A 23874-nucleotide genomic window follows, 5' to 3' on the forward strand; every position below is an offset into this window, starting at 1 on the left:
GAGTAAAATATTTAACTGCAGCAGTGTTTGACTATATTCTGCGCAGTGAGAAAATGTGAAGTCATTTTCAAGGTCCACCATTTCTTATTTCTTTTCAGTCGGGTCAAGTCTCTAAGCTTTCCAAATCTCTGTTTTCCAGCTAATGAAAAGAAAATAGGATTCCATCGAGTCTCCTATCTACCTACTCCAGGACTTCTGTGAGGATCAAATGAAATGAGGCATGGGAAAACACTTCACAGACATTTGGTTAAAGTGTAAATGTTTCCACCTGGCTATAAAGCAAGCCATGTTCTTGGATGGAAGAAACTGCAAGGAGGCTAGTCACTAGGGAGAGGAAGCTGGGCATTGCTACATGACGTCATTACCCGGATGGACACTTAGCATATTAGCCTTTTATATATATAGATAACAACAGATTTGCCATTTTAACTATTTTAAGTATCTAGTTCAGTAGTATTAATTACATTCACTTTTTAAAAAATTATCTGTATTGAGTTAAGAGGGAGGAAGAGGGAGAGAGAGATAGAAACATCAATGATTGAGAGAGAATCATTGACCAACTGCCTCCTGCATGCCCCACACTGGGGATTGAGCTCGCAACCCAGGCATGTGCCCTGACCAGGAATCCAACTGTGACCTCCTGGTTCATAGGTCAACTCTCAACCACTAAGCCACGCTAGCTGGGCGCAGTCACATTATTGTGTAACCATCACCACCAACCATTTCTGTGGGAAGGGAGATTTTTAATTTTGCAGTTTTCTCTTCCTTTTTAAAATTGATTTTTGAGACAGGAAGGGAGGGAGAGAGAGAGAGAAACATCCATCGGTTGCCTCCCAAACATGCTCTGACCTGGGATCAAACCCACAACCTAGGTATGTGTGCTGACCAGGAATCGAATACGCCACCTTTTAGTGTTGTGGATGTTGCTCCAACCAACTGAGCCACCCTGGCTCGGGCAATTTTGCAGTTTTCTTAAAGCCTCCTTTAGAAAGACTGTTTCTCCTCTCACAACACTTTGACACTAAGTGTAGGGTTTTCCCCCTATACCAACCAATTTTCCAACTCTCCAAACACCAACTGGGTATCCTATAATTTAATTCAATTCTGACACCAACCACCTGGAGTGAGTGTCAGACTCCAGGGGTTCAAGGACTCATTCCCCAAGATTGTCCTCACTTTAGGGGCTGGTCGCAAGCAGTTGATCCCCAGGGTATCCATATTTCTGTCCAGCATGGCTCCAAAGTCAGGGGTTCTTGAAACCCCCCCTCAGTTTCAATAATTTGCTGGAATGGCTCACAGAGCTCAGGGAAATGTTTACTTACCTTTACCAGTTTATAATGAAGGGCACAGATGAACAGCCAGATAAAGTCCAGGGGGAGAGGTCAGGAAGGTCATGAGCCTCTGTCCCCGTGGAGGTGGGGTGCACCACACCCCAAGTGTGGATGTGTTCACCAGCCCAGAAGATCTCTGAACCTCAGAGTTTATGGAGCCTTCCTCACAGAGGCATGATTGATTGTTAATTTAATCTCCAGCCAACTCTCTCCTTGTAGGATGGGGAGTGAGGCTGAAAGATGCAGCTTCTAATCAAGGCTTGCTCTTTCTGCTGGCTAGCCCCATCCCGAAGCTGTCCAGGATTCCACAAGAGTCACCTCATTACAAGAAGAGATGCTCCTATTACCCAGGAGCTGGGGGCAGAGATCAATAAATTTGTCATGATGAGGTATGAGAATATAAAATGTGGTTTAGCCCTAGCTGGTTTGGTTCAGTGAATAGCCTGTGGACTGAAGGGTCCCGGATTTGATTCCTGCCAATGGCACGTAGTACCTCAGTTGTAGGATCCTCCTCACCTTGGGCCCTGGTTAGGGTGCGTGCAGGAGGCAACCAATTGATGTGTTTCTCTCACATCAGCGTTTCTCTCTGTTTCTCTCTCTCTCTCTTCCAGTCTTTCTAAGAATCAATGGAAAAATATCCTCGGATAAGGATTAAAAATTAAATTAAAAATAAATAAAATGTGGTTTACTTCAATTTTTCAGGCAGTCCCCCCGCCCCCCTCTCTCATCTCAGTTTCTAGCCTGGGGATATATCTTTTCAGTAAGGAGCCTTAAGAGAATCTTTGCTTCCTTCTCCATGCCTTCGAGACAAACAGATGGAGACGCCACTGGACCTAGCCCCCTAGTTCTGGTCTCTGTTCTCTCCACATGGACCACACATTTTGACCCATGGCCATTTCTGTTCCTCTACAGCCTGCATTTTAGTGGCTGGTGTTTCCTGTACTCCTGAATCTTCCACTCGGTATGGCGATATCACCCACCCCCGCCCCCCGCAGCCTCACCTCCACCTGCAACCCAGCCCCCATCCCTCATCCCTCACATGGCCCGGTGTGTATGTGCAACCAGAGGAGGTGATGGTGTTCCCTCCTGGCAGAAGCACAGGGCAATGTGCTCCCTCAGGAAGAAATAAGTGACAGCTCTGCAGTTTCATGTGGGTGTTTATTTTTGGAGGGAGGAGGTGGGCAGCTGGGAAGAGAGAGTCTGGAAGGAAGGGTAAGAGGGAGGGGCAGCAGCCCAGGCTCCTTCCCAATCTGGGCAAAAGAAGTGGGGGGCAAACAGCTTTGCTGCAAGCAACAGGAGCGACAGCAGTGAAACAATTCCTGGAAACTTACTCTTTCTTCTTCCTCCTCCCACCCTCCCCCTTTTGTTTTTCAAAAAATGTAGACAAGACATTATAATCAACAATTTGAAAGGAAGGAAGGTACCAGGGAGGAATTATTGTAAGTCACAGATAAAGGCAGGCAGCTTCCAGGGTCGGAGGGGCCAAGGGCTTGTGGCTGGATGCTGGAAGAAGGGGCAAGGCAGGCTGTCCCAGGAATCCCCTCCCCCGCAACTCTGTGGCCTTTGTGGCCTAGGACCCTACTTTGTGTGGCAAGGGCAGGTGGATAGTGAACAGGTCAAGGCCGAGGAGTTTGGCAACAATTGCACTCTCATCCCCAGCCTGAGCTTCCAGAAGGCCACCGAGTGCAGAAGCCAAATCTGGCTACAGAAGTTGCTTTGCCCTCTGGCCTCGGCTTCCCCCTGCGAGGGAGGCAGCCGTATCTGCCCAGCAGCACCAGATAAGGGGCTCCCAGGCTCCCCAAAGAAGGATGTGGCCCAGCAACCCTGTCCTTGGCACGGCTCAGCCCTTTCCTGCTCACTCATGCTTTTACGGAGACACGGTGGAGGTTACACTCGTTTGGGGACTAGACTTGGCTCTGACACCTTGTTCCACCCGTAGTAGCTGTGTGATGTCAAGTCACTTTACCTTTCTGAGTCTCTGACTCTTTATATGTAAAGTGAGGACAATGATGCTGCCTTCACAGGGCTACTGTATGGGATACCTGAGGTAAAATATGTAAAGTGCTTGGCATAAGCATGGCCCTTTTCTACTTCTGGAGGGGAGGGGGTGGTGGTGAGGAAGAAGAGACCCTTATGTGGAATTGATCTTGAGATACCTCTCCCAAGTCCTACTATGACCAGCCTTTTTCTCTGAAATGGATCAACACCAGCTTCCTCTCTTATTTAGTTATTTGGCGTTGTGTTTCTTACATAGAAGATCAAAAACATCCCCAAATGCCAATATGAATTGCCACAGAAGAGATGCTGTAATAGCTATTGGATACTCATCATTTACCAGGGAGGATTCCAAGGTGCTTTTAGTTAGTTAAAATTTTTTTAAAATATATTTTTATTGATTTCAGAGAGGAAGGAAGAAGGAGGGAGAGATAGAAACATCAGTGATGAGAGAGAATCATTGATCAGCTGCCTCCTACACACCCCACATTGGGGATCAAGCCCGCAACCCAGGCACATGCCCCGACTGGGAATTGAACCACGACCACCTGGTTCCCAGGTCGATGCTCAACCACTGAGCCACACCGGCCAGGGGCAAGGTACTTGTTATGTATCACCTCATTTAATCCTCATAGTAACTTAACGAGGTGGGTATGTGGTAGGCAACAAAATGGAGACAACAACAGAGAGGTTTGACTACTTGTCTGCTAGTAGTTCAGTAAATTCCTATCACAGTGATTCTTTACCAGGATTCCTGGCTTTAGATGGTCTGTGAGCTCCCTGAAAAGTATATACAAATCTTGTCTGCCAAGTCGTTTTTATGGGGCCTAGAACCTTCCTTAGATTTTCAAAGAGGTCCATGGTGTCCAAAAGGTTAAAATGACCACCCTAGAAGAGCGTCTCAAGGACAGTGGCTATGATCAAAAAAAGGGGGGTAGGGCATACACCTGTGTGTGCGTGGTGTGTGTGTGTGTGTGTGTGTGTGAGAGAGAGAGAGAGAGAGAGAGAGAGAGAGAGAGAGAGAGAGAGAGAGAGAGACTCAGCACTGGGAATTCTGGGAAATTTCTTGAGTGAGGGGAAGTCCTCTTCACGAAGGCTGAGAGAAACATGGGATGATCCAGGGAGGGGGTTGAGAAAGAGAGGGTGAATTCTCTTTGCTTGCTAGCCCTCATCCTTCCACAAGGTGAAGGGCAACTGCTTCCTCTCTATGACTTCCCCAAGTGTGTGTGTGTGTGTGTGTGTGTGTGTGTGTGTGTGTGTGTAGGACATGTGCAACATTTGTCTAAGGAGAGGAAACTTGGAAAGATTGACAGAGACTGGAAAGGCCCTGGGTACCATTTTCCCAGGGAAACTGACAGCCTCCCAGTATGCCTCAGCTCTTCCCCCTCCTTTGCTTTCCTATCCCTTTTGTTCTCTCAAATCCCCCACCCTCTGGTCCGCAGCACCTGCCCCCCAGGTCTCTGCAGATGTGCTCAGTCCCTTGCTGACTCCGCATTTATTCAGTTTCAACTAACTTTTGTTGAGCGCCTAATGTGTGCTGGACAGAAATTCCCCTTGAATGCTCCAGTGCTTCCCAAGGCCTCCTGAGGTTTTACCGTTTTGATGACAACATATGGATTCTTAGACTTCCTGAGAGTTGGAGTCAGCAGGACTCACTGAACTCATCTTGATTCTCCTTCCTCATTATAAAGTGAAGGGAATGGAGGCTTTGGGGAATCTCCTGTTGTCAGACAATGTAAGAAATGCAGGTGAAAATGGAGAATGAAGCAGGACGTTGCAGTGTCATCTCCCTCAACCTTCATGTATCTGTTAGATGCTAGGCACGGCCAGGTGCTGGAACTATAAACACGATGAGACTCAGTCCCTGCCTTCCGGAGGCTTAGAGTCAATGTTCTAGTGTTTAGCCCATTCAGGCACAGGCCACGTTGCTTCATTAAAATGAAACCATTGTGACAGGCTTAACCTGGAGCTTCTGGTTTTGTCATTTCTCCTCCCCCAAAACAATCATCATTGAGACACTTTGTAGCCCTTGGGGAAAGGTGTTCAAGAGGTTTGGGCCCACCTCCCAGAATCCTCTCCAGCAGGTCAGGGGGCTGTGGACTGGTTAGGTCTAAGATCTATGATTGTACTTCCCGGAGGACACAAACCACTGATGCTGACTGCAGGGCTCCACCAGGCCTGCAACAGGAGGGCGTTGCCAAAAGAAGTCCAATGTAACCCATCCTCAAAGTCCCCCAGAGCCTCTGCCAGCCCCACTGCCCTCTTTTCATGAGGGGGATGGGTCTGGTCCATTCCTGTGGATGTGAGCAGGGCCTAGGCTCAATCAGCGGGGCCATGAGGAAGCTGCCCCACTTCAGCTTCATCCCACTCTCCAGTCCACCTCCTAATCCCTACTCTTGCTGCCCTGAGGTCTGTGGTTTAAAAACCTTTATGTCTTTGAAACTGTGAGCCCAGGGGAGTCAGGGGAGAGGGCCTCCTGTGCAGGTGAGAGGGGAGGGTGGCATTGACTGGGGCTCAGGGTCTGTGCCTGCAGTTGGGGAGGGACAGACTTGGGCCCCCCTCAAAGCCTGTCCATGGAATTCTCAGAGCTCTTGCAGGATCATAGTTCAATGTTGATGCAGATTGTGTCAAGGTCAGTGACCTGAGGTCAACCACAGACTTGTTCATCATGTTTCCTCACACCTGGGACTTCAGGTCTTTTTTACCCAATCTGTGTCCCCAAATATTAGCTATATTTTGTATTTTTGTCTTTTGTTCAATGTGTGTGTGTTTTTCTCTCTCCCCTCTATTCTTCATTATCTCTCCATCTGTGTCTCTCTCTTTCCCTCATTGATAGTTGTTGAGTGCTCACTATGGAAGCTGTCCGGAAATCTGAAAATGTGGGTGAATATTTACAATGTCTGCGAGGAGAACATTGATGGTGAAAACCCAGGCCTATTCTCCACTTTACCCACCTGAGATTTCAGGTCTGCTTTACCCACTGAAGTGTTCTTAGGTGTTCACTGTCTCTTATCTTTTTGTCATTTATACAAAGTGGTTTTGTTCCTCTCTTCCTCTTCATTCTTCATTCTCTCTCTGTCTGTGTCTCCCTCTTTCCCTCATGGGGACAGCACTGATGTGTGAAAACTCAAACATGGCTCTGTGTGATCCACACTGTGGACTCACTAGATTTCCTCAGCATCAGTCCTGTCTCATCAGATCTCCTCTACCAGGCAGGGGGCTGGGCACTAGGAAGAAACCAGGAGGAAGGCTGACTCTGTCACCACAGCTTACAGGGTCTGCATTGCCCCAAACCCTGCAGACAGCATGTAGTTATCTGTTATCTGTTCTACCCGCTCCCCATGTCGCCTCCTCATGCTGACCTCAGTCAGTTGGAAGGTGAATTGGAACCACAGCTGTGTCCTCACTGCAGGGTCTCAGCACAGTCTTCCTCTCTCCCCTCTGTGTGCCCAGGACTCTGGGGCCTGGTGAATAATGCTGGCATCTCTGTGCCCACGGCACCCAATGAGTGGCTGACCAAACAAGACTTCGTAAAGATACTCAACGTGAACCTGTTGGGGGTGATCGAGGTGACCCTGAGTCTGCTGCCCCTGGTGAGGAAGGCAAAGGGCCGAGTGGTCAATGTCTCCAGCATCTTCGGTCGTGTAGCCTTGATTGGTGGGGGCTACTGCATCTCTAAGTACGGCGTCGAGGCCTTCTCGGACTCCCTCAGGTATTGGACTGGGACAGAGGCCCTCCCTTGGTTCTTCTGCTTCTGTGCTTCTGGGGAAGCCTTTTCCAAGGGGTTGATTTCACACAGCCTCAGAGGCTCTTCCTTCCAGATCCTTCTCTCTTGCTTTATGCCAGGCATTTTCATTGGAAAGCACCTTTTTTTTTTTTTAAATCCTCGCCTGAGGATATGTGTGTGTTTTTTATTTAGAGAGAGAGAGAGAAGAAGGAGGGAGGGAAGGAGAGAGAGAGAGAGAGAGAGAGAGAGAGAGAGAGAGAGAGAGAGATCGGTTGCTTCTCATACACACCCCGACGGGGGATGGAACCCACAATCTTTTGGTGTATGGGATGACACTCCAACCCACTGAGCCACCTGGCTAGGACAGGGAGCACCTTTTTGTTGTTGCTGTTCTAGATATTAGTTTGGGCCCCACACAATTAGTTTGATTTAACCAGTCCCTGCCCACAGTCAGAAAGCATCTGAGGCAGAATTGGAACTGATCTTGCTCCACTGCACAGCCCATCCAGGTACATAACTGCTATGGGAATTGGGTTCCTGGGGCCCTGTTGTCAGTGAAGCCCCAGGGAAGCACTTTATCCAGGGAGCTTCTTCATCACATCCTGCACTGGCTGGAGGGCTGAGGAGGGGGGGGGGGGTGAGACCACAGGCAGAGAGAGCTCCACAGAGGACAGATGGCCTGAAGGTTGACCTGGGTGGGAGACAAGAGGGAGGGGATTCAGGAATATGGGAAAGATAAAACGGGCAGAGCCTGGACCCATCAGCCTCAGGTGCCAACTCAGCAGATCTTGGCTGAAAGGGTGTGTCTCAACAGGGGTCCTGAGAAAGGACACCAAAACCAGTTATTGATTTGTCTTGAAAACATGGATTCCCACTGATTATATTTGCCTTAAAGTTGAAAATTTTATTGAGGCCCAGGTAGTGAAACTGTGGCCTTCGGGAGCAGTGGGGTGTGGGTAGATGAGAGGAAGAGTCAGGGGCTTTAAGGGTGGTTAATGGATGGATGGAATGACCTGGGTAGGGATTTGAAGAGGGAAGTGAAATCCCTTCCTTCCTTCCAGAGAGCTGAGGGGCTAATGTCTCCTCTCCAGGATTTGTCACGAAATCTGGAGTCACAGGATAAGGTATAAGGATGGACAAACAAGTCCTGAGGCACTGGCAGGACCCAACACTTCTCTGGATGCCTCAGGTCTCTTCTCCACCTCCCATCAACCTCTGTGGACAGACGCAGGGGTGAAAAGCACAGCCACCAGCCTGCTCCATCGGCCGCAGGAGCCAGCTGTAGAATATCTGTCCCCTCGTGTAGGGTCCTGTGACCCCCCCCCTCCCCCCGCCATCTTCTGTCATGACACCATGTTCCCATGCCCAGATCCCATCCTGAACTTTTCTAGTGGAGGGGAGTAGAATCACCTCTGGATCCCAGACTTTCGTTTTCTGAAAGCTTTATTGAGCACCCCCTGTGTTCTGGGCAGGAGTTAGCTTACTGAGGCCCCGACTCTTTTCTCCACGGTTCTGACAATGTTCTGAGAATGGACTAAAGAGAGAGTGGGCATTTGCACATAGTGAAAGATATTCATGGGCTGAGTACAAATTGGAGTTAGGGAGTACTTGCCAGGTGTCTTAGTTTTCTTCCTTTAGTTTAAACTCACAAATATGGTGCTTTCAGGGGAACCTCATGTTGTAGAACAATCTCTCTGTTCTTCGCGATACAGAGAGGGAGGTGGGATGTTGCAGGGCTATTCAGTCTCAAACCTTAGTGAGAGCTTGGTGTGAGACGTGAGACTGCTGAGGACACAGAGATGACCGCGAGGATCCTCAAGGATCTCTGCATTCTTCAAAGCTCTGGTGTCGGCTGACTCAAGGTCAATGCATGGCTCCCACTCAAATGCCAAGCAAGAACTTCATGCTTACTCTGAAGTCTCCGGATTTGCATAATATTCTTTACGCACTCACATAGCCAGGCATACCAAACAAACTGAAATAAAATAAAAAATCGTTGATTTACACTATACCTTGGCCTTACAAGTGTTTCTTCAGAAGGTTTGGATTCACCCCAAAGAGTGCTCTCCAGAGTGTCAGAGAACTGTGGGGTTATAAACCCATGGCCCTCCATGCTAGGCTCTACCTGGGGCAGAGCTGCATCCAGATGGGTCCAGTGGCCCCAGATGTGGATTGTGACTCAAGGGGGCCAACCCTGAAGGTGGAACAACAACAAAGAAATCCAATGCAAATCAGCCCACATCTTCACCCCAGACTCTCCAAAAAGTCCCATCCCTCCTCCTTCTAGGCTTCATCGTTGGGGAGGGAGCCAGGTCCAGTGTGATGAACCCGTCAGGGGCTGGGACCCATCCTATGAGACAGCCCCAAGGACACTGCCCTCACTCTTTCCTTTTGCTGCCCTGGACCTTCATGAGGAGCGCGGGCTCAATGACTTTCCACCGGTAACTCTCATCCCCTCCAGTGCCAGACCATCACACCTAAAGGCAGGGGTGCATCTCAACATTTTTGGATCCACACTCCGGATAGTGGGGCTGCATACCTATAAAATTGGAAGCAAGCTTGCACAACTGACCCTCACTCCATACCCTTTCCAGAGCCCCGTTTCATTTGCGATGCAATCCCCTCTTTAGAGACCCATACAAGTAATAGGAGGATGTTTTGCTTTTGACAGAAGTCTCCGCTAAGACTCTGTGGAGCCACCAGGGGGCGCGTGTCTCTGTTCCAGCTCTCACGTTGCTCAAGCGGTGGTGCCCTGGAGCCTGGCCAAGCTGCCCGGCCCTTGCACTTCCTGTTAAAGGTCTACTGCAGAGACTCACTGCCGTGAGACTTGGTCTCTGGGACGCTTCTGAAGGATTTCTCGTTCTAGCCCCTGTAGCTCCCAGGTGAGTGAGTGTCATCCAGATTCCGTTTCTCTCTTACTGCTCTCTCCCGAACTTCCTGTGATTGTGCCCAACTGGATGGACTCTGAAGCTCCTGGCAATCCCCAAGCAGTTATATAGCTTTTAGGATTCACAAGAGTGAAGCACCCATCACGTGGGCTGGGAGATTTCTCTGCCTTCTAGCCCTTGAGACTTTGTGGTTGAAGGAATTTGGTCACTAAGGAACGAAATCTCCAGTTGCTTCTAAGAAACCGCGAATTTTCCCCTTAGCAGGATTTGCATGCCCCTTGACTCCCTGGGGGCTCCTTCCTTCCTCTTTGCTTTCCTCCTTCCCTATCTTGGGAAAGTTTTGTAGCCGGGTGCTGGCAGTCACCCCAGGAAGCAGGGACAGGCTGGTTTCTGCAGGGCCAGCAGGTGCCATCCTGCTGCCGCCTCCCAACATGAGGGACAAACACTCTCAGATCTACACAGTAGCTCTCTGCAGACAAGAGTTACAGCTGAAGGCTGAATCTGCCCCTGTCTGTCTCTTCTGCTTGCTGGCATATGTCCAGGCATTTGAGTCTCTGGTTTCTTCAAGGAAACCTCTCCCCTCTCCCAGTGCCTCTACTCTTTCCTGCTTACCAGTCAGAACTGTGAAACTGTGGACAGTGAGGGAGGCCCCAGAGCTTGAAACTGGCTTCTTCTGTCCCTGTCTACCCGCTGGTCCACCCCCTTTTATGAAATGGTTTCCTCATCTCACCCTGAAGCCCCTCAGGGACAGCTGGTCTGGGCTCCAGCGTCTAGTCCTTTCTTTAGTCTCTTGAGGGGGCAGATGTCTCCACATCCCCATCATCCCCCTCATACAAAGTGGACGGAGGCCTTTGTGGTTACTGGGGTTTACAGTTAAGGACCCAGAAGTGGTCTCTGTTTAAGCGGATCCTTTCTACCTTTGGAGTCTGGGTCTGGGTCTGGATTCTGCACGTTTGGCTGGCAGGGGAGAGCCTCAGCATGGGGCAGAGGGCCAGGGCTGGGGACAAGGCGTCTTCATGGAGTGAGGGGGTAGCTGTTAGGCCTTTTTCCATAGGCCCTTCCTTTCCACCCTCCCAGGTGCCGAGAGAAGTTTCCCCGAGTATGGCTGCCCCATTCCCTTCTTATGCTCTTTGCCTCTGAGGTAGTCAGACACCCTCCCGTCTCCAGAGCACCTTTCTGCCCCTGAGAGTTTCTGCATCAGCAGGGGACAGGATACCCCTTTCCCTCTCTTTCTAATCCAAAACTTAGTTTTCTAAGCAGAGCTTAGTTTTCTTAGGAGTGAATTCTGTGCTGAGCCAAATGAGAAGAACCTCAGGGGCTCTGCCTGCTGCCAAGGTCACACAGTAGTTGGAGCAGAGCTGGATATTGAACTCATGTGTGTCTTGATTCAAAGTGCGTCCTCTTTGTGAAACTCTCCAGTAGATCAGGGAGGCAAGGTTCCAGACTTGAGCAGGAAAAGGGGAAGAAGGCAGTTCTGGACCATGAGACTGTGATCATAGCGGGCTCTAATTTAGGGCAGGTTGATGGGGAAAAGAAGAGAAGAGGGAAAGAGGGAGGAGTGGGAGAACCAAGATTAGGTGGCTCGGAAAACTATCCTCAGGTAAAGGGATTTCCTGAGCAATGCAATGTCATCTATTAGAAATGGTGTAAGTGTACCAAAGGTCATACAAAATGGGGCACGAATCAATCACACGCACTAAACAAACAAACAAATAAATACTCACTAAACAAGATAAACAGAAAAGACTTGAGGACTCCATGTCAGAGTGCCTGGAGGCTGGTATGCTAACTTATACCCTGTGTTCTTAGATCCTCCTGACTGAACACTGGCCACGTTCTCATTTCACCCTTGCCTACCGCCTGTCCCTGCAAAGCCATGTGGCTGTACCTGGCAATCCTCATGGGCCTGTACTACCTTCTACGCCGGTACCGGGAGAGACAGGTGGTGAGCCACCTCCGAGACAAGTATGTCTTCATCACGGGCTGTGACTCGGGCTTCGGGAACCTGCTGGCCAGGCAGCTGGACCTACGAGGCTTGAGGGTGCTGGCTGCATGTCTGACAGAAAAGGGGGCCGAGCAGCTGAGGGTCAAGACGTCAGACAGGCTGGAGACGGTGATCCTGGATGTCACCAGCACAGAGAGCATCGCTGCGGCCACCCAGTGGGTGAAGGAGCGCACGGGGGACAGAGGTATCACACAGGTTTCTCAAGTCTTTCTTCTCTCCTGTCAAGAGAAGACCCCTTGCTACCTGGGGAAGATTCCCAACGTGTTTTCTAGGACTTGAGATCATACTTGCTTTCTTCACCTCACCCAGCATACCAGCTGAGCCTCTTCTCAGTCCACTGCCCTAGCCTCTGACTTTGGAGCTCTGTAGTTTGGGGAGAGTTTGTGCTGACGAGAACTGGTCCCTGCAGAATTCCTGTCTATGTAAAGACAATATTTCATTCCTTTTTTATGGCTGAGTAATATTTGTACCACTTCTTTATCCAGTTGTCTATTTATGGCCACTTATGTTGCTTCCATAAGTTGGCTACTGTAAATAATGCTGCAATGAACATAGGGCTGCACATATCTTTTCCAATTAGTGTTTTGGATTTTTTTTTTTTTTTGAAGAAATACCCATCGGGGGATTGCTGGTTTACATGGTAGTTCTATTTTTAATTTTTTGAGGAACCTCTATACTGTTTTTCATAGTGGGTACACCAATTTGCAATTCCGCCAACAGTGCACAATGTTTCCTTTTTCTTCACATCCTTGCCAACATTTGTTGTTTGTTGATTCTTAAAATATATTTTTATTGATTTCAGAGATGAAGGGAGAGGGAGAGATAGAAACATCAATGATCAGAGAAAATCATTGATAAGCTGCCTCCTGCACGCCCCCCAAAGGGGATCAAGCCCACAACCTGGGCATGTGCCCTGACCGGGAATCGAACCATGACCTCCAGGTTCATAGGTCAACGATCAATCTCTGAGCTCCCCTTCTTTCCTCCTGCTGGGCTGTTTGTTGATTTTTTTGAAGATAGCTATTCTGACAGGTATGAGGTTATATTTCACTTTGGTTTTAATTTGTATTTTTCTGATAATTAGTGATGTTGATGATCTTTTCATATGTCTATTGGCCAGCTTTATGTCCTCTTTGGAGAAATATCTATCAGGTCCTCTGCCCATTTTTCAATCAGATTGTTTGTCTTTTTGGTGTTAAGATGAATTTCTTATATGTTTTGGATATTAACCCCTTACTGGATATATCATTGGCGAATATCTTCTCCCATTCTGTAGGTTGTCTTTTCATTTCATTTATGGTTTCCTTTGCTGTGCAAAAACTTTTTAGTTTGATGTAATCCCATTTGTTTATTTTTTTCTTTTGTTTCCCTTCCCCGAGAAGACATATCCAAAAAATATTTCGAAGACCAGTGTCAAAGAGTTTACTGTCTATGTTTTTCTTCTAGGAGTTTTATGGTTTTGAGTCTGACATTTAAATTTTTAATTAATTTATTCTTGTATTGGGTATAAGAAAGTAGTCTAGTTTAATTTTTGAGCATGTGTTTGTTCAGATTTTCCAATACCATTTATTGAAGAGACCATCTTTGCCTCGTCATAGATTGCTTGGCCAATGGGTGTGGGTTTATTTCATGGCTCTCTATTCTATTCCATTTATCTATGTGCCTGTTTTTATGTCAGTACCACGCTTTTTAAAAAATTGAATTTATTGGGGTGACATTGGTTAATAAAATTATGTAAGTTTCAGATATATAACTCTACAGTACATCATCTGTATATTGTACTGTGTGTTTACCACTCCAAGTCAAGTCTTCTTCCATCACCGATTATCCCCTCTTTATTGTCTTCTACCTCCTGCATTTCCCCTTCCTTCGGCAATCACCATGCTGTTGTCTGTGTCCATGAGTCTTTCTTCTTATTTTTAAAAAAATATATTTTATTGATTTTTTTACAGAGAGGAAGGGAGAGGGATAGAGTCAGAAACATCGACCAGCTGCCTCCTACACACCTCCCAATGGGGATGTGCCCGCAACCAAGGTGCAGGCCTTTTTTTTTTTTTTTTTTTTAAATATATTTTATTGATTTTTTACAGAGAGGAAGAGAGAGGGATAGAGAGTTAGAAACATCGATGAGAGAGAAACATTGATCAGTTGCCTCTTGCACACCCCCTACTGGGGATGTGCCCGCAACCAGGGTACATGCCCTTGACCGGAATCAAACCTGGGACCCTTCAGTCCGCAGGCCGACGCTCTATCATCTGAGCCAAACCGGTTAGGGCAAGGTGCAGGCCTTTGACCGGAATCGAACCTGGGACCTTTCAGTCCACAGGCCGACGCTCTATCCACTGAGCCAAACCAGTTAGGGCTCTTCTTTTTTTTTTTTTTCTTTGCTTAATCCCTTCACCTTCTCACCCAGCTCCCAAACCCCTCCTCTCTGACACCTACTATGTTCTTTTGATTATTATATTCCTGTAGTATTGTTTGTTGTCAGATAGTGTGATACTTCCAAAATTGTTCTTCTTTCTCATGATTGCTTTGGCTAGTCAGGGCCTTTTGTGGTTCCATATAAGTTTTAGTACTATTTTTAGTTCTGTGAAAAATGCCAATGGTGTTTTGATAGGGATTGCATTGAATCTATAGATTGATTTCAATAGTATGGACATTTTGAAGGATTGCATTGAATCTATAGGTTGATTTTGGTAGTACGGACATTTTAACAAGGGTAATTATTACTATACATTAGCATGGTATATGCTTCTATTTATTTGTATCTTCCTCAATTTCTTTCTTCAATAGCTTATAATTTTCTGAGTACAGGTCTTTTACTTCTTTGACTAAATTGATTCCTAGGTTTTTGGTGTGTTTTTTAAAAATGAAATTTTAAATGAGATTGTTTTCTTAATTTCCCTTTCTGATGGTTCATTATTGGTATATAAAAATGCAACGAAACTCTGGCCTTGTGGCTCAGTTGAGTGGAGCATCGTCCCATGCACAAGAAGGTTTCAGATTCAATCCCTAGTCCGGGCAGGTATGGAAAGCAACCAATCAGTGTTCAACCAATCAATGTTCTCTCTCACATCTCTCCCTCTCCCTCTCCCTCTCCCTCTCCCTCTCCCTCTCCCTCTCCCTCTCCCTCTCCCTCTCCCTCTCCCTCTCCCTCTCCCTCTCTCTCTCCCTCTCCCTCTCCCTTTCCTTCTCTTTAAAATCAATAAGCAGCCCTGGCTGGTTTGGCTCAGTGGATAGAGCATTGGCCTTGAGACTGAAGGGTCCCAGGTTCGATTCTGGTCAAGGGCACATGCCCGGGTTGCGGGCTCGATCCCCAGTAAGGGGTGTGCAGGAGGCAGTCCAACAATGATTCTCTCTCATCATTGATGTTTCTATCTCTCTCTCTCTCCCTCTCCCTTCCTCTCGGAAACCAATAAAAATATATTTAAAATAAAATAAAATCAATAAGCATATACTTGGGTGAGGATTTAAAAAACATGCAACCAATTTCTGAATATTAGTTTTTTATCATGCTACTTTTACTGAATTCATTTATCAGTTCTAATAGTTTCTTTGTGGACTCCTTAAAGTTCTCTCTACATAATATCATGTCATATGCACCCTTTCTAATTGGATGCCTTTTATTTCTTTTCTTGTCTGATTGCTGTGGCTAGGACTTCCAAAACTGTGTTGAGTAGAAACTGTTGTTTTGTTCCTGATCTTAACACATTTCGGACCAGTAGTTTTATTGCTAGCTTTACCCAGTGGCCAGGTAAGTTTCTATTGAACAAGTAAAAAAAACACCGTTTTAAATAAATGTTAAAGGCACGCTTTAAAATTAAATAACCATTGCATTTTGAAGTTATTTGTTACATGTTCTTACAAGCTAATACCTTTTTAAAGTATGACAGTTTGTAAAACACTGTGCAATATGAAAAGGAACTAAACAAAGCTGACAAATGTGACACGTTTCTCTTCTCTTACCGTTACATTTGCATACTTTGCAAACTTTAGTAGGATATTTCTTTTTATCTGAAGATGGAATTTGCACAGGGATGTGCTGCTTCATGTTGCCTGATAATCTTTGCGGATGATCTTTCTGAGGAGCTCTCATCCTTCTAACATCTGATGGATTAGGATTGCTAAATTCTGGATCTGCTCATCTACTTCGGATGGGATCCACTCTGTTGCTACAAGTTAAAAGAAAGTCTTTGTATCTTACTTGGCTTTCTGGATTGAGTGCTTGATAAATCCTGAATGATTTGAATAGTCCACAATTAATCAGGTAAAGCACTACTTTCTTCATCCATTTTATTGGTTTTCAAAGGATACTATATGTTGAAAGATATTGGTCAGCAAGATCAACACCTTGCATACAGTTATTATACTGCACAATGGAAGCTGGCTTCTTTATTTCCTCTCCAGTATGCCGATTTGTCTTTTCTGTCTTACAAGAGGAAGCATCATGGATAGTTGAAATAATTCGAACTTCTCTTTTATTCTTCCAAATCAATAATAAAATATCACCTTTTCTTCGGAAGACTATTTCACCTCTTTTGCTTCATCTTTCAAACATTTTGGCAAGCCTCTATTTGTTCGAATTGTTCTGCAAACTCTTGTTTTATGTAGTAATAAAGTTTCTGCAATTGAAACGCTATTGTAAGAGTTATCTTGATATATGTGATGCCCCATTCCAGATACGGCTGAAGTAGTGACAGAATAGAGTCATTCAATTTTTTTCTTCACCTGTGTAAATTTCCATATTGCAAATATATCCAGTCTTGCTCTCACATATCATTCTTACAGGTAAACCATGTTTAATAATTTTAGCTGGGTTGTAAGTTCGAAATAGAAGACGTCCCCTCCAGGGATCATGCCTTCATCTAATGATAATTCTCGCATAGGTTTATATATTGTTTGAAACTTACGAATAAAGTGGTTGAGTACAGGTTGAATTTTAAATAGCCTGCCTGAAGATTTAGTCACATTTGCATTGTCATTGAAATGCCAGTAAGTCCAGATTTGTTGAAAACTATTTCGACTCATCATCTGAGGAAACATTGGAACAGCTAGAACTGGATTTGTAGACCAATATTCTTTCTAAGTATCCTTTCGAGTATGCCCCATTAGCACTATAAGTCCTAAAAATTTTTTCATATCTGTTGGGAGTAACAGGAGACCACTTTGTTGCTCTAGAAATTTTGTGCTTTCCTAAATTTTGGTTATAATATATGTTCGATTGAGGACAAAATAGTTCAAACAGATCATCGTAAAAAACCAAGGTGGTGACTTCAATGATGTTCCTAGAATCAGACGGTATAACTGTAACCCCAGAATTACCTTCAAATTTTTCCACATTAGGTTGAAAGTCCTCTTTTGACCAATCATTATCTTGGCAACCAAGACACAAATTACACTCAGAATCATGTGTGGAATTGTTCAAATTTTCAGGTTCGGAATCATTTGAAATTACTATTTTTCGCCTTTTTGAAGGAATAACCATATCACTGCCACTGTCAAAGCTTTCATCACTTTCACTTGGAATATCTGATAAATTGTCAGCAAATATATCCAGAATTTTATCATGTTCGTCATCACTATCCATGGTTACTGAGCACTTTAAAAATATCAAATTGATATAAAAAAGTTATTTTTATTACTAACGACAACAGACTAATTACTTTTATTTATTTATTTATTTTTTAAATGTATTTTATTGATATTTTACAGAGAGGAAGGGAGAGGGATAGAGAGTTAGAAACATCGATGAGAGAGAAACATCGATCAGCTGCCTCCTGCACACCCCCTACTGGGGATGTGCCCGCAACCAAGGTACGTGCCCTTGACCGGAATCGAACCTGGGACCTTTCAGTCCGCAGGCTGACGCTCTATCCATTGAGCCAAACCGGTTTTGGCCAGACTAATTACTTTTAATTCCTTTTGTAATTTTTAACTTCAGCAAATGCATTTTCCATTACTGTCTTTCTCTAAATAACAACAATGAAAATCTGAGAATTCTTGTAATTGACCAAAAGGCTTAGAACAGAAAAACGAGAATTCTCGTGATCCGTCCGCAATGAGTTACGGAAAACAAAAAAATAGACTATTCTATCTTTTTGAGTAACATTTATAAAGCAGTATCTTATGATATGGAATTGTTTCCTACATTTTATTCAACATAAATGATATCTTGGGAAACTTCTTTTTTTTTTTACCCAAATCTCTATAACTATGTGCATCGATTTGGTTCTTAGAAGGGAAATACATGGTAGAAAAATATGACCCCTATAAGGGCAGAGTATGGCTGAGCAGACCAGGGACTCCACTCTCCGGGTCAATATTCACAGATTCCCATCACCAGCCCTTGCCCTGTGTCCTGCTGATCCCTGCTCCTGCTGTCCTGAGGTTGGTGGTTGGTAAATTTTTAAATCCTCAGGACTATCTTTGCTCTTGCAGAGAGGTTTCCATGAAGCTGGGTAAATGATCAGCCAGGGGGCTGTGGTGGGGGTGGAGGAGAGTGGCCTATTGTGCAAGTGGGAGGAGAGGGTAGCATTGTCTGGGGCTGATGGTGAAGTCTGTGCCTGAGTGGGGGAGAGGCAGCCTTGGGCCCCCCTCAAAGCCTGTCCTTGGAATTCTCAGAGCTCTTGCAGGATCATAGTTCAATGTTGATGCAGATTGTGTCAAGGTCAGTGACCTGAGGTCAACCACAGACTTGTTCACCACATTTCCTCACACCTGGGACTTCAGGTCTTTTTTTACCCAAGCTGTGTCCCCAAATATTAGCCATATTTTATACTTTTGTCTTTTGTTCAATGTGTGTGTGTGTTTCTCTCTCCCCATCCATTCTTCATTATCTCTCCGTCTGTGTCTCTCTCTTTCCCTCATTGATAGTTGTTGAGTGCTCACTATGGAAGCTGTCCAGAAATCTGAAAATGTGGGTGAATATTTACAATGTCTGTGAGGAGAACATTGATGTGTGAAAACCCAGGCCTATTCTCCACTTTACCCACCTGAGATTTCAGGTCTGCTTTACCCACCAAAGTGTTCTTAGGTGTTCACTGTCTCTTATCATTTTGTCATTTATACAAAGTGGTTTTGTTCCTCTCTTCCTCTTCATTCTTCATTCTCTCTCTGTCTGTGTCTCCCTCTTTCCCTCATGGGGACAGCACTGATGTGTGAAAACTCAAACATGGCTCTGTGTGATCCACACTGTGGACTCACTAGATTTCCTCAGCATCAGTCCTGTCTCATCAGATCTCCTCTACCAGGCAGGGGGCTGGGCAATAGGAAGAAACCAGGAGGAAGGCTGACTCTGTCACCACAGCTTACAGGGTCTGCACTGCCCCAAACCCTGCAGACAGCATGTAGTTATCTGTTATCTGTTCTACCCGCTCCCCATGTCGCCTCCTCACGCTGACCTCAGTCAGTTGGAAGGTGAATTGGAACCACAGCTGTGTCCTCACTGCAGGGTCTCAGCACAGTCTTCCTCTCTCCCCTCTGTGTGCCCAGGACTCTGGGGCCTGGTGAATAATGCTGGCATCTCTGTGCCCACGGCACCCAATGAGTGGCTGACCAAACAAGACTTCGTAAAGATACTCAACGTGAACCTGTTGGGGGTGATCGAGGTGACCCTGAGTCTGCTGCCCCTGGTGAGGAAGGCAAAGGGCCGAGTGGTCAATGTCTCCAGCATCTTCGGTCGTGTAGCCTTGATTGGTGGGGGCTACTGCATCTCTAAGTACGGCGTCGAGGCCTTCTCGGACTCCCTCAGGTATTGGACTGGGACAGAGGCCCTCCCTTGGTTCTTCTGCTTCTGTGCTTCTGGGGAAGCCTTTTCCAAGGGGTTGATTTCACACAGCCTCAGAGGCTCTTCCTTCCAGATCAGACTTCTCTCCTGCTTTTTGCCAGGCGTGCATTGGGAAACACTTTTTTTGTCTTCTGGAGGTCTGGATGGGCCTCAGGGCAATGGAGTTGATTCAACCTGTCCTTGCGCACAGTCAGAAAGCATCTGAGGCAGAATTGGAACTGATCTTGCTCCACTGCATAGCCCATCCCCGTACATAACTGCTATGAGAATTGGTTTCCAGGGGCCCTGTTATCAGTGAAGCCCCAGGGAAGCGCTTTATTCAGGGAGCTTCTTCATCACATCCTGCACTGGCTGGAGGGCTGAGGAGGGGGAGGGGGGATGGGGGGACTGGGGGAGGTGGGGGAGCTGAGACCGCAGGCAGAGAGAGCTCCTTAGAGGACAGATGGCCTGGACGTTGACCTGGGTGGGAAAGAAGAGGGAGGGGTTTGAGGAGCATGGGAAAGATAAAACAGGCACAGCCCAGTTTTTTATTGCATGTGACAGAAATATAAGGGGATAGAATTTAAGTAGTGCCTTTCAGCAGAATTGGTAGGATTTAGAGTTATAAGCAAATGTATGTAAATACTTGTAAAAATTCTCAAACTCTGTAGAGAGGCAATACTATCATCATAAATTTTCTCCTCCTGTCTGCTGCACTTCACAACTCCTCACACTTTTGAGCTTAGTCTATTGCAATCTTATATTGGTGTTTTATTGGGTTGGATTTTTTTCCAGGTGTTGTTTTCTTTTATAAGACCTCTGAAGTCTTTGCCTCTCTGTCGGTTTGCCTTGCAGGAGGGAGCTCTCCCACTTTGGGGTGAAAGTGGCTATCATTGAGCCCGGTTACTTCAAGACTTTTGTGACCAGTGTTCCGGTGATTTCTAGGAACTTCCAAGAGGCATGGGATAAGGCCAGCCCAGAGGTCAAGGAGGCCTATGGGGAGAGGTTTCTGGCATACAGTGAGTGAGCTTTGTGGTTTCATGGGGATAGAAGCAAACCATTTTCCTGAAGTCTAGATTCATAGTTAGTACCACCTTAGTCTCAGGTCCAACCTCTGTGTTCTGTCTCACCCACAAACAGGGGACCTTTAATTCTATCTCTGTGATCCCATGTTGTCAACTGGTAACCTAAGGAAAGGATCCAGGCTTGTTAGACGTGGCACCACTGTCTTATGTGAACTTCTCATTTTGTTGAGGATGAAACTAAAGCCAGAGAGAAAAGACACCCATGAACTCCTGGTTAACAAGTATAAGAGCAGCTGGCTTTCAGGCACTTAGATTTCTAGTGTCTGTGGAGACCTTCAGTTGTGTGTTCCACATATTCCTAGGAATAAAGCCAGAGGTGGATTAGAATGAAACAGTTGTGCCTGGGGGAGGAGGGAGGCACCTTCTAAGGAATTTAGGTGGATTCAATGTAGGGGACCAGGAAGTCTAGAAACTCATTCTGTAAGTTGATCTTAATGGTTGGATTTGGGAATACATCTGGATCCTTTCTCATTCTGGACAGGCCTGAAAGCACTTGGATCATTGGATAAAATGTGCACACAGGATCTGTCCTTGGTGACGAACTGCATGGAACATGCTCTGACCGCCTGCCATCCCCGCACCCGATACTCACCTGGCTGGGATGCCAAGCTCATCTACCTTCCCATGAGCTACATGCCCACCTTCCTGGTGGATGCCATGGTCAACTGGAGTAACCCAAGACCTACTAAGGCCATGTGACCCAAGATTGTGGTGCTTAGTAGGGGGGAATTGGGTACTGTGTGAGGGAGGGGATGCAACTGTAGAGAGAAGTATGGTGCATTTTTATTCACATTCTCAAATACTATTATTAAAGTAAAATTAAATAATTGATTCAAAGAATATACATTTCTTTAAAGCCAGGGAAGTTTTCTGAGCAGGACAGGGACTAATGTTGCAGAACCTTGTTCTTTCCAATATTCCTAAGGTCAAACTCTGCCAGCCCCTTCACCATCCACAATTCACTGAAAACCCTGTTATCATCATAATTAGCTCGTTATTAATAAAAGGAAGGAAGCAAACAGGAATCAAATAATAAGCTTAATAATCAAACATTAAGCTGAATAAACTGGGAAGCTGAAGCAGATATTAGGACAGCATTCCAATGAGTTTGCAGGGAAGCTATAGCACAAACAGACTCATTCACACACTCCAGGGGACTGCTGTGGAGGAGACTTAATCCTCAAAGCTGACAGGAAAATCACCCCAGGTGCTGCCCTGCCAGCCCAGACTGGATTTCCAGAGGAAGGAGGAGGGGAAATTCCTCTGCTGGGCACGTGAGCAGTAGAAACCAGATGATGTAACAGAACTTTTGGACATGCGTAATAAAAGTTGTTAGCACAGGAGGGAGGTGTTTCCTTTTGGACATGCTCAGTGAGAGCCAGGGTGATGCCAGAGGGGCAGAGCCTAGTTTGGGAAAAACTGGGAAGGTGATCAGATTGATAGAGGGGGTGGAACCCCAGTGGGTCCAGGAAAGGGCTTGGTTGGGAGGAGCGCTGTGCACCCCCCGCCCCCCCCCCCTGCCCCGCAACACAAACACAAAACGGGAAGAATCAGAAAGTTGGTTGGATGGACTGAATGACATCCTTATTCTTTACTGTGAACCAAGAAAATATGGAGAATTAACAGCCCTGTGACTGTTGCTTCTAGACCCTGCCCGCCCTCTATGTCCCTGAGGGTGTACTAGTCTTAATGCTCTTAACCCCAAATAAAATCTTGCCATCACATTTATGTATTTACTGGAGGCCCGATGCACAAAATTCATGCAAGGGGCTCGGCCCTCACAGCCCCGGCTTTGTCCAGAAGGTCGTCCAGAAGGATGTCCGGTCTAATTAGCATATTACACTTTTATTATTATAGATTTTTTCCATCACATTTAACCTTCTCCACATGTGTGCCTTTTAAAATTCTTTTCTCTCAGCAGCACAAAAGAACCTGTTTTCACCAGTGACACCTGCACCTGACAATGAGGTCTATAGGTCTGTTTTACAATCCTTGCAGTGTCTCCGCCCTGTCTCTTCCAGAGACGTTTCCTGCAAGCTGAGTGGGCTTGGGACTTAGGAGGATGGGGCAAGGATGGCCTTTGGGAGGGTGAGAGGAGACAGTGACACTTCCTGGAGCCAAGGGTGCAGTCTGCACTAGGTGTGGCAGCAGGCCTCCTCACCTTTTCCCAAAGCCTGCCCTGAGCATTCACTCCAGGGTGAACTTTGGAATTTCCTGGCATAGAAGGTGACCTTGACTTCCTGAGCAGATACTGCCTTGGGATTGATGCAGGTTGTTTCAAAGCTAGTCTCTTGATGTTCAATGCAGGCATGTCTCTATTTAACCCTAGTCCTGGAATTTCAAGTGTATCTTTCCCAACCAGGGTGTGGAAAGTAATTATTCATGGTTTTTCTTTTTCTCATCTCCACCACCCCCCACCCCCGCCCCGGTTTCCTTTCTCTTCTCTAGTTTTCCCTTCATTACTGTCTCTTACCCATTTCTCTCTACCTGTCTATATGTCTCTCCTATAAGATAGTGCTGAATACTACTTTATCTCAAACTCTGTCCGTGCACTTAACAAAGATGGGCTTACTGCCTATCGTGTACCAGGCACTGAGGAGCAGAAAAATGAGAAGGACCATCCCTGCCATTTAGTAGCTAAACACGTTTGCAAACTCTGACTCCCTGTAACCACCACATTCCTGTTTCCTCTCCTGCACTCTTTTTCCTTATAGCATGCATCACACTGTTGTTGACTTAATAAAATAAACTTAATTGGAACCACACATGTGTTCTCACTACAGGGTCACAGCACAGTGTTGCTCTCTTACTCCCACTGTGCCCAGGACTCTGGGGCCTGGTGAATAATTGGCATGTCTGTGCCCACGGCACCCACTGAATGGCTGACCAAACAAGACCTCATAACAATGCTCAGTGTGAACCTGTTGGGGGTGATCCAGGTGACCCTGAGTCTGCTACCCCTGGTGACATAGGCAAGGGGCAGTGTGGTCAATGTCTCCAGCATCTTAGGTGTGTGTCCGTGTATGGTGGGGGTACTGCATCTCTAAGTACAGTGTTGAGGTCTTCTCTGACTCCTTC

The 23874-nt window shown here is 46.2% G+C and overlaps 1 protein-coding gene across 1 annotated transcript; it reads left to right on the top strand.

Annotated features, from left to right (window-relative positions):
* Positions 1–9724: 9724 nt before the first annotated feature.
* RDH16 (retinol dehydrogenase 16) lies at positions 9725–22519 on the top strand. Its single transcript, XM_080661472.1, has 5 exons — positions 9725–9935; positions 11751–12130; positions 19438–19696; positions 20567–20730; positions 21278–22519. The coding sequence occupies exons 2-5, from the start codon at positions 11818–11820 to the stop codon at positions 21493–21495; spliced, it is 954 nt and encodes a 317-aa protein (XP_080517598.1). The 5' UTR covers positions 9725–9935; positions 11751–11817; the 3' UTR covers positions 21496–22519.
* Positions 22520–23874: the final 1355 nt, after the last annotated feature.

This window comes from Plecotus auritus, assembly GCF_963455305.1.
Source record: "Plecotus auritus genome assembly, chromosome: 3".
In the NCBI taxonomy this organism is placed as follows: domain Eukaryota; kingdom Metazoa; phylum Chordata; class Mammalia; order Chiroptera; family Vespertilionidae; genus Plecotus; species Plecotus auritus.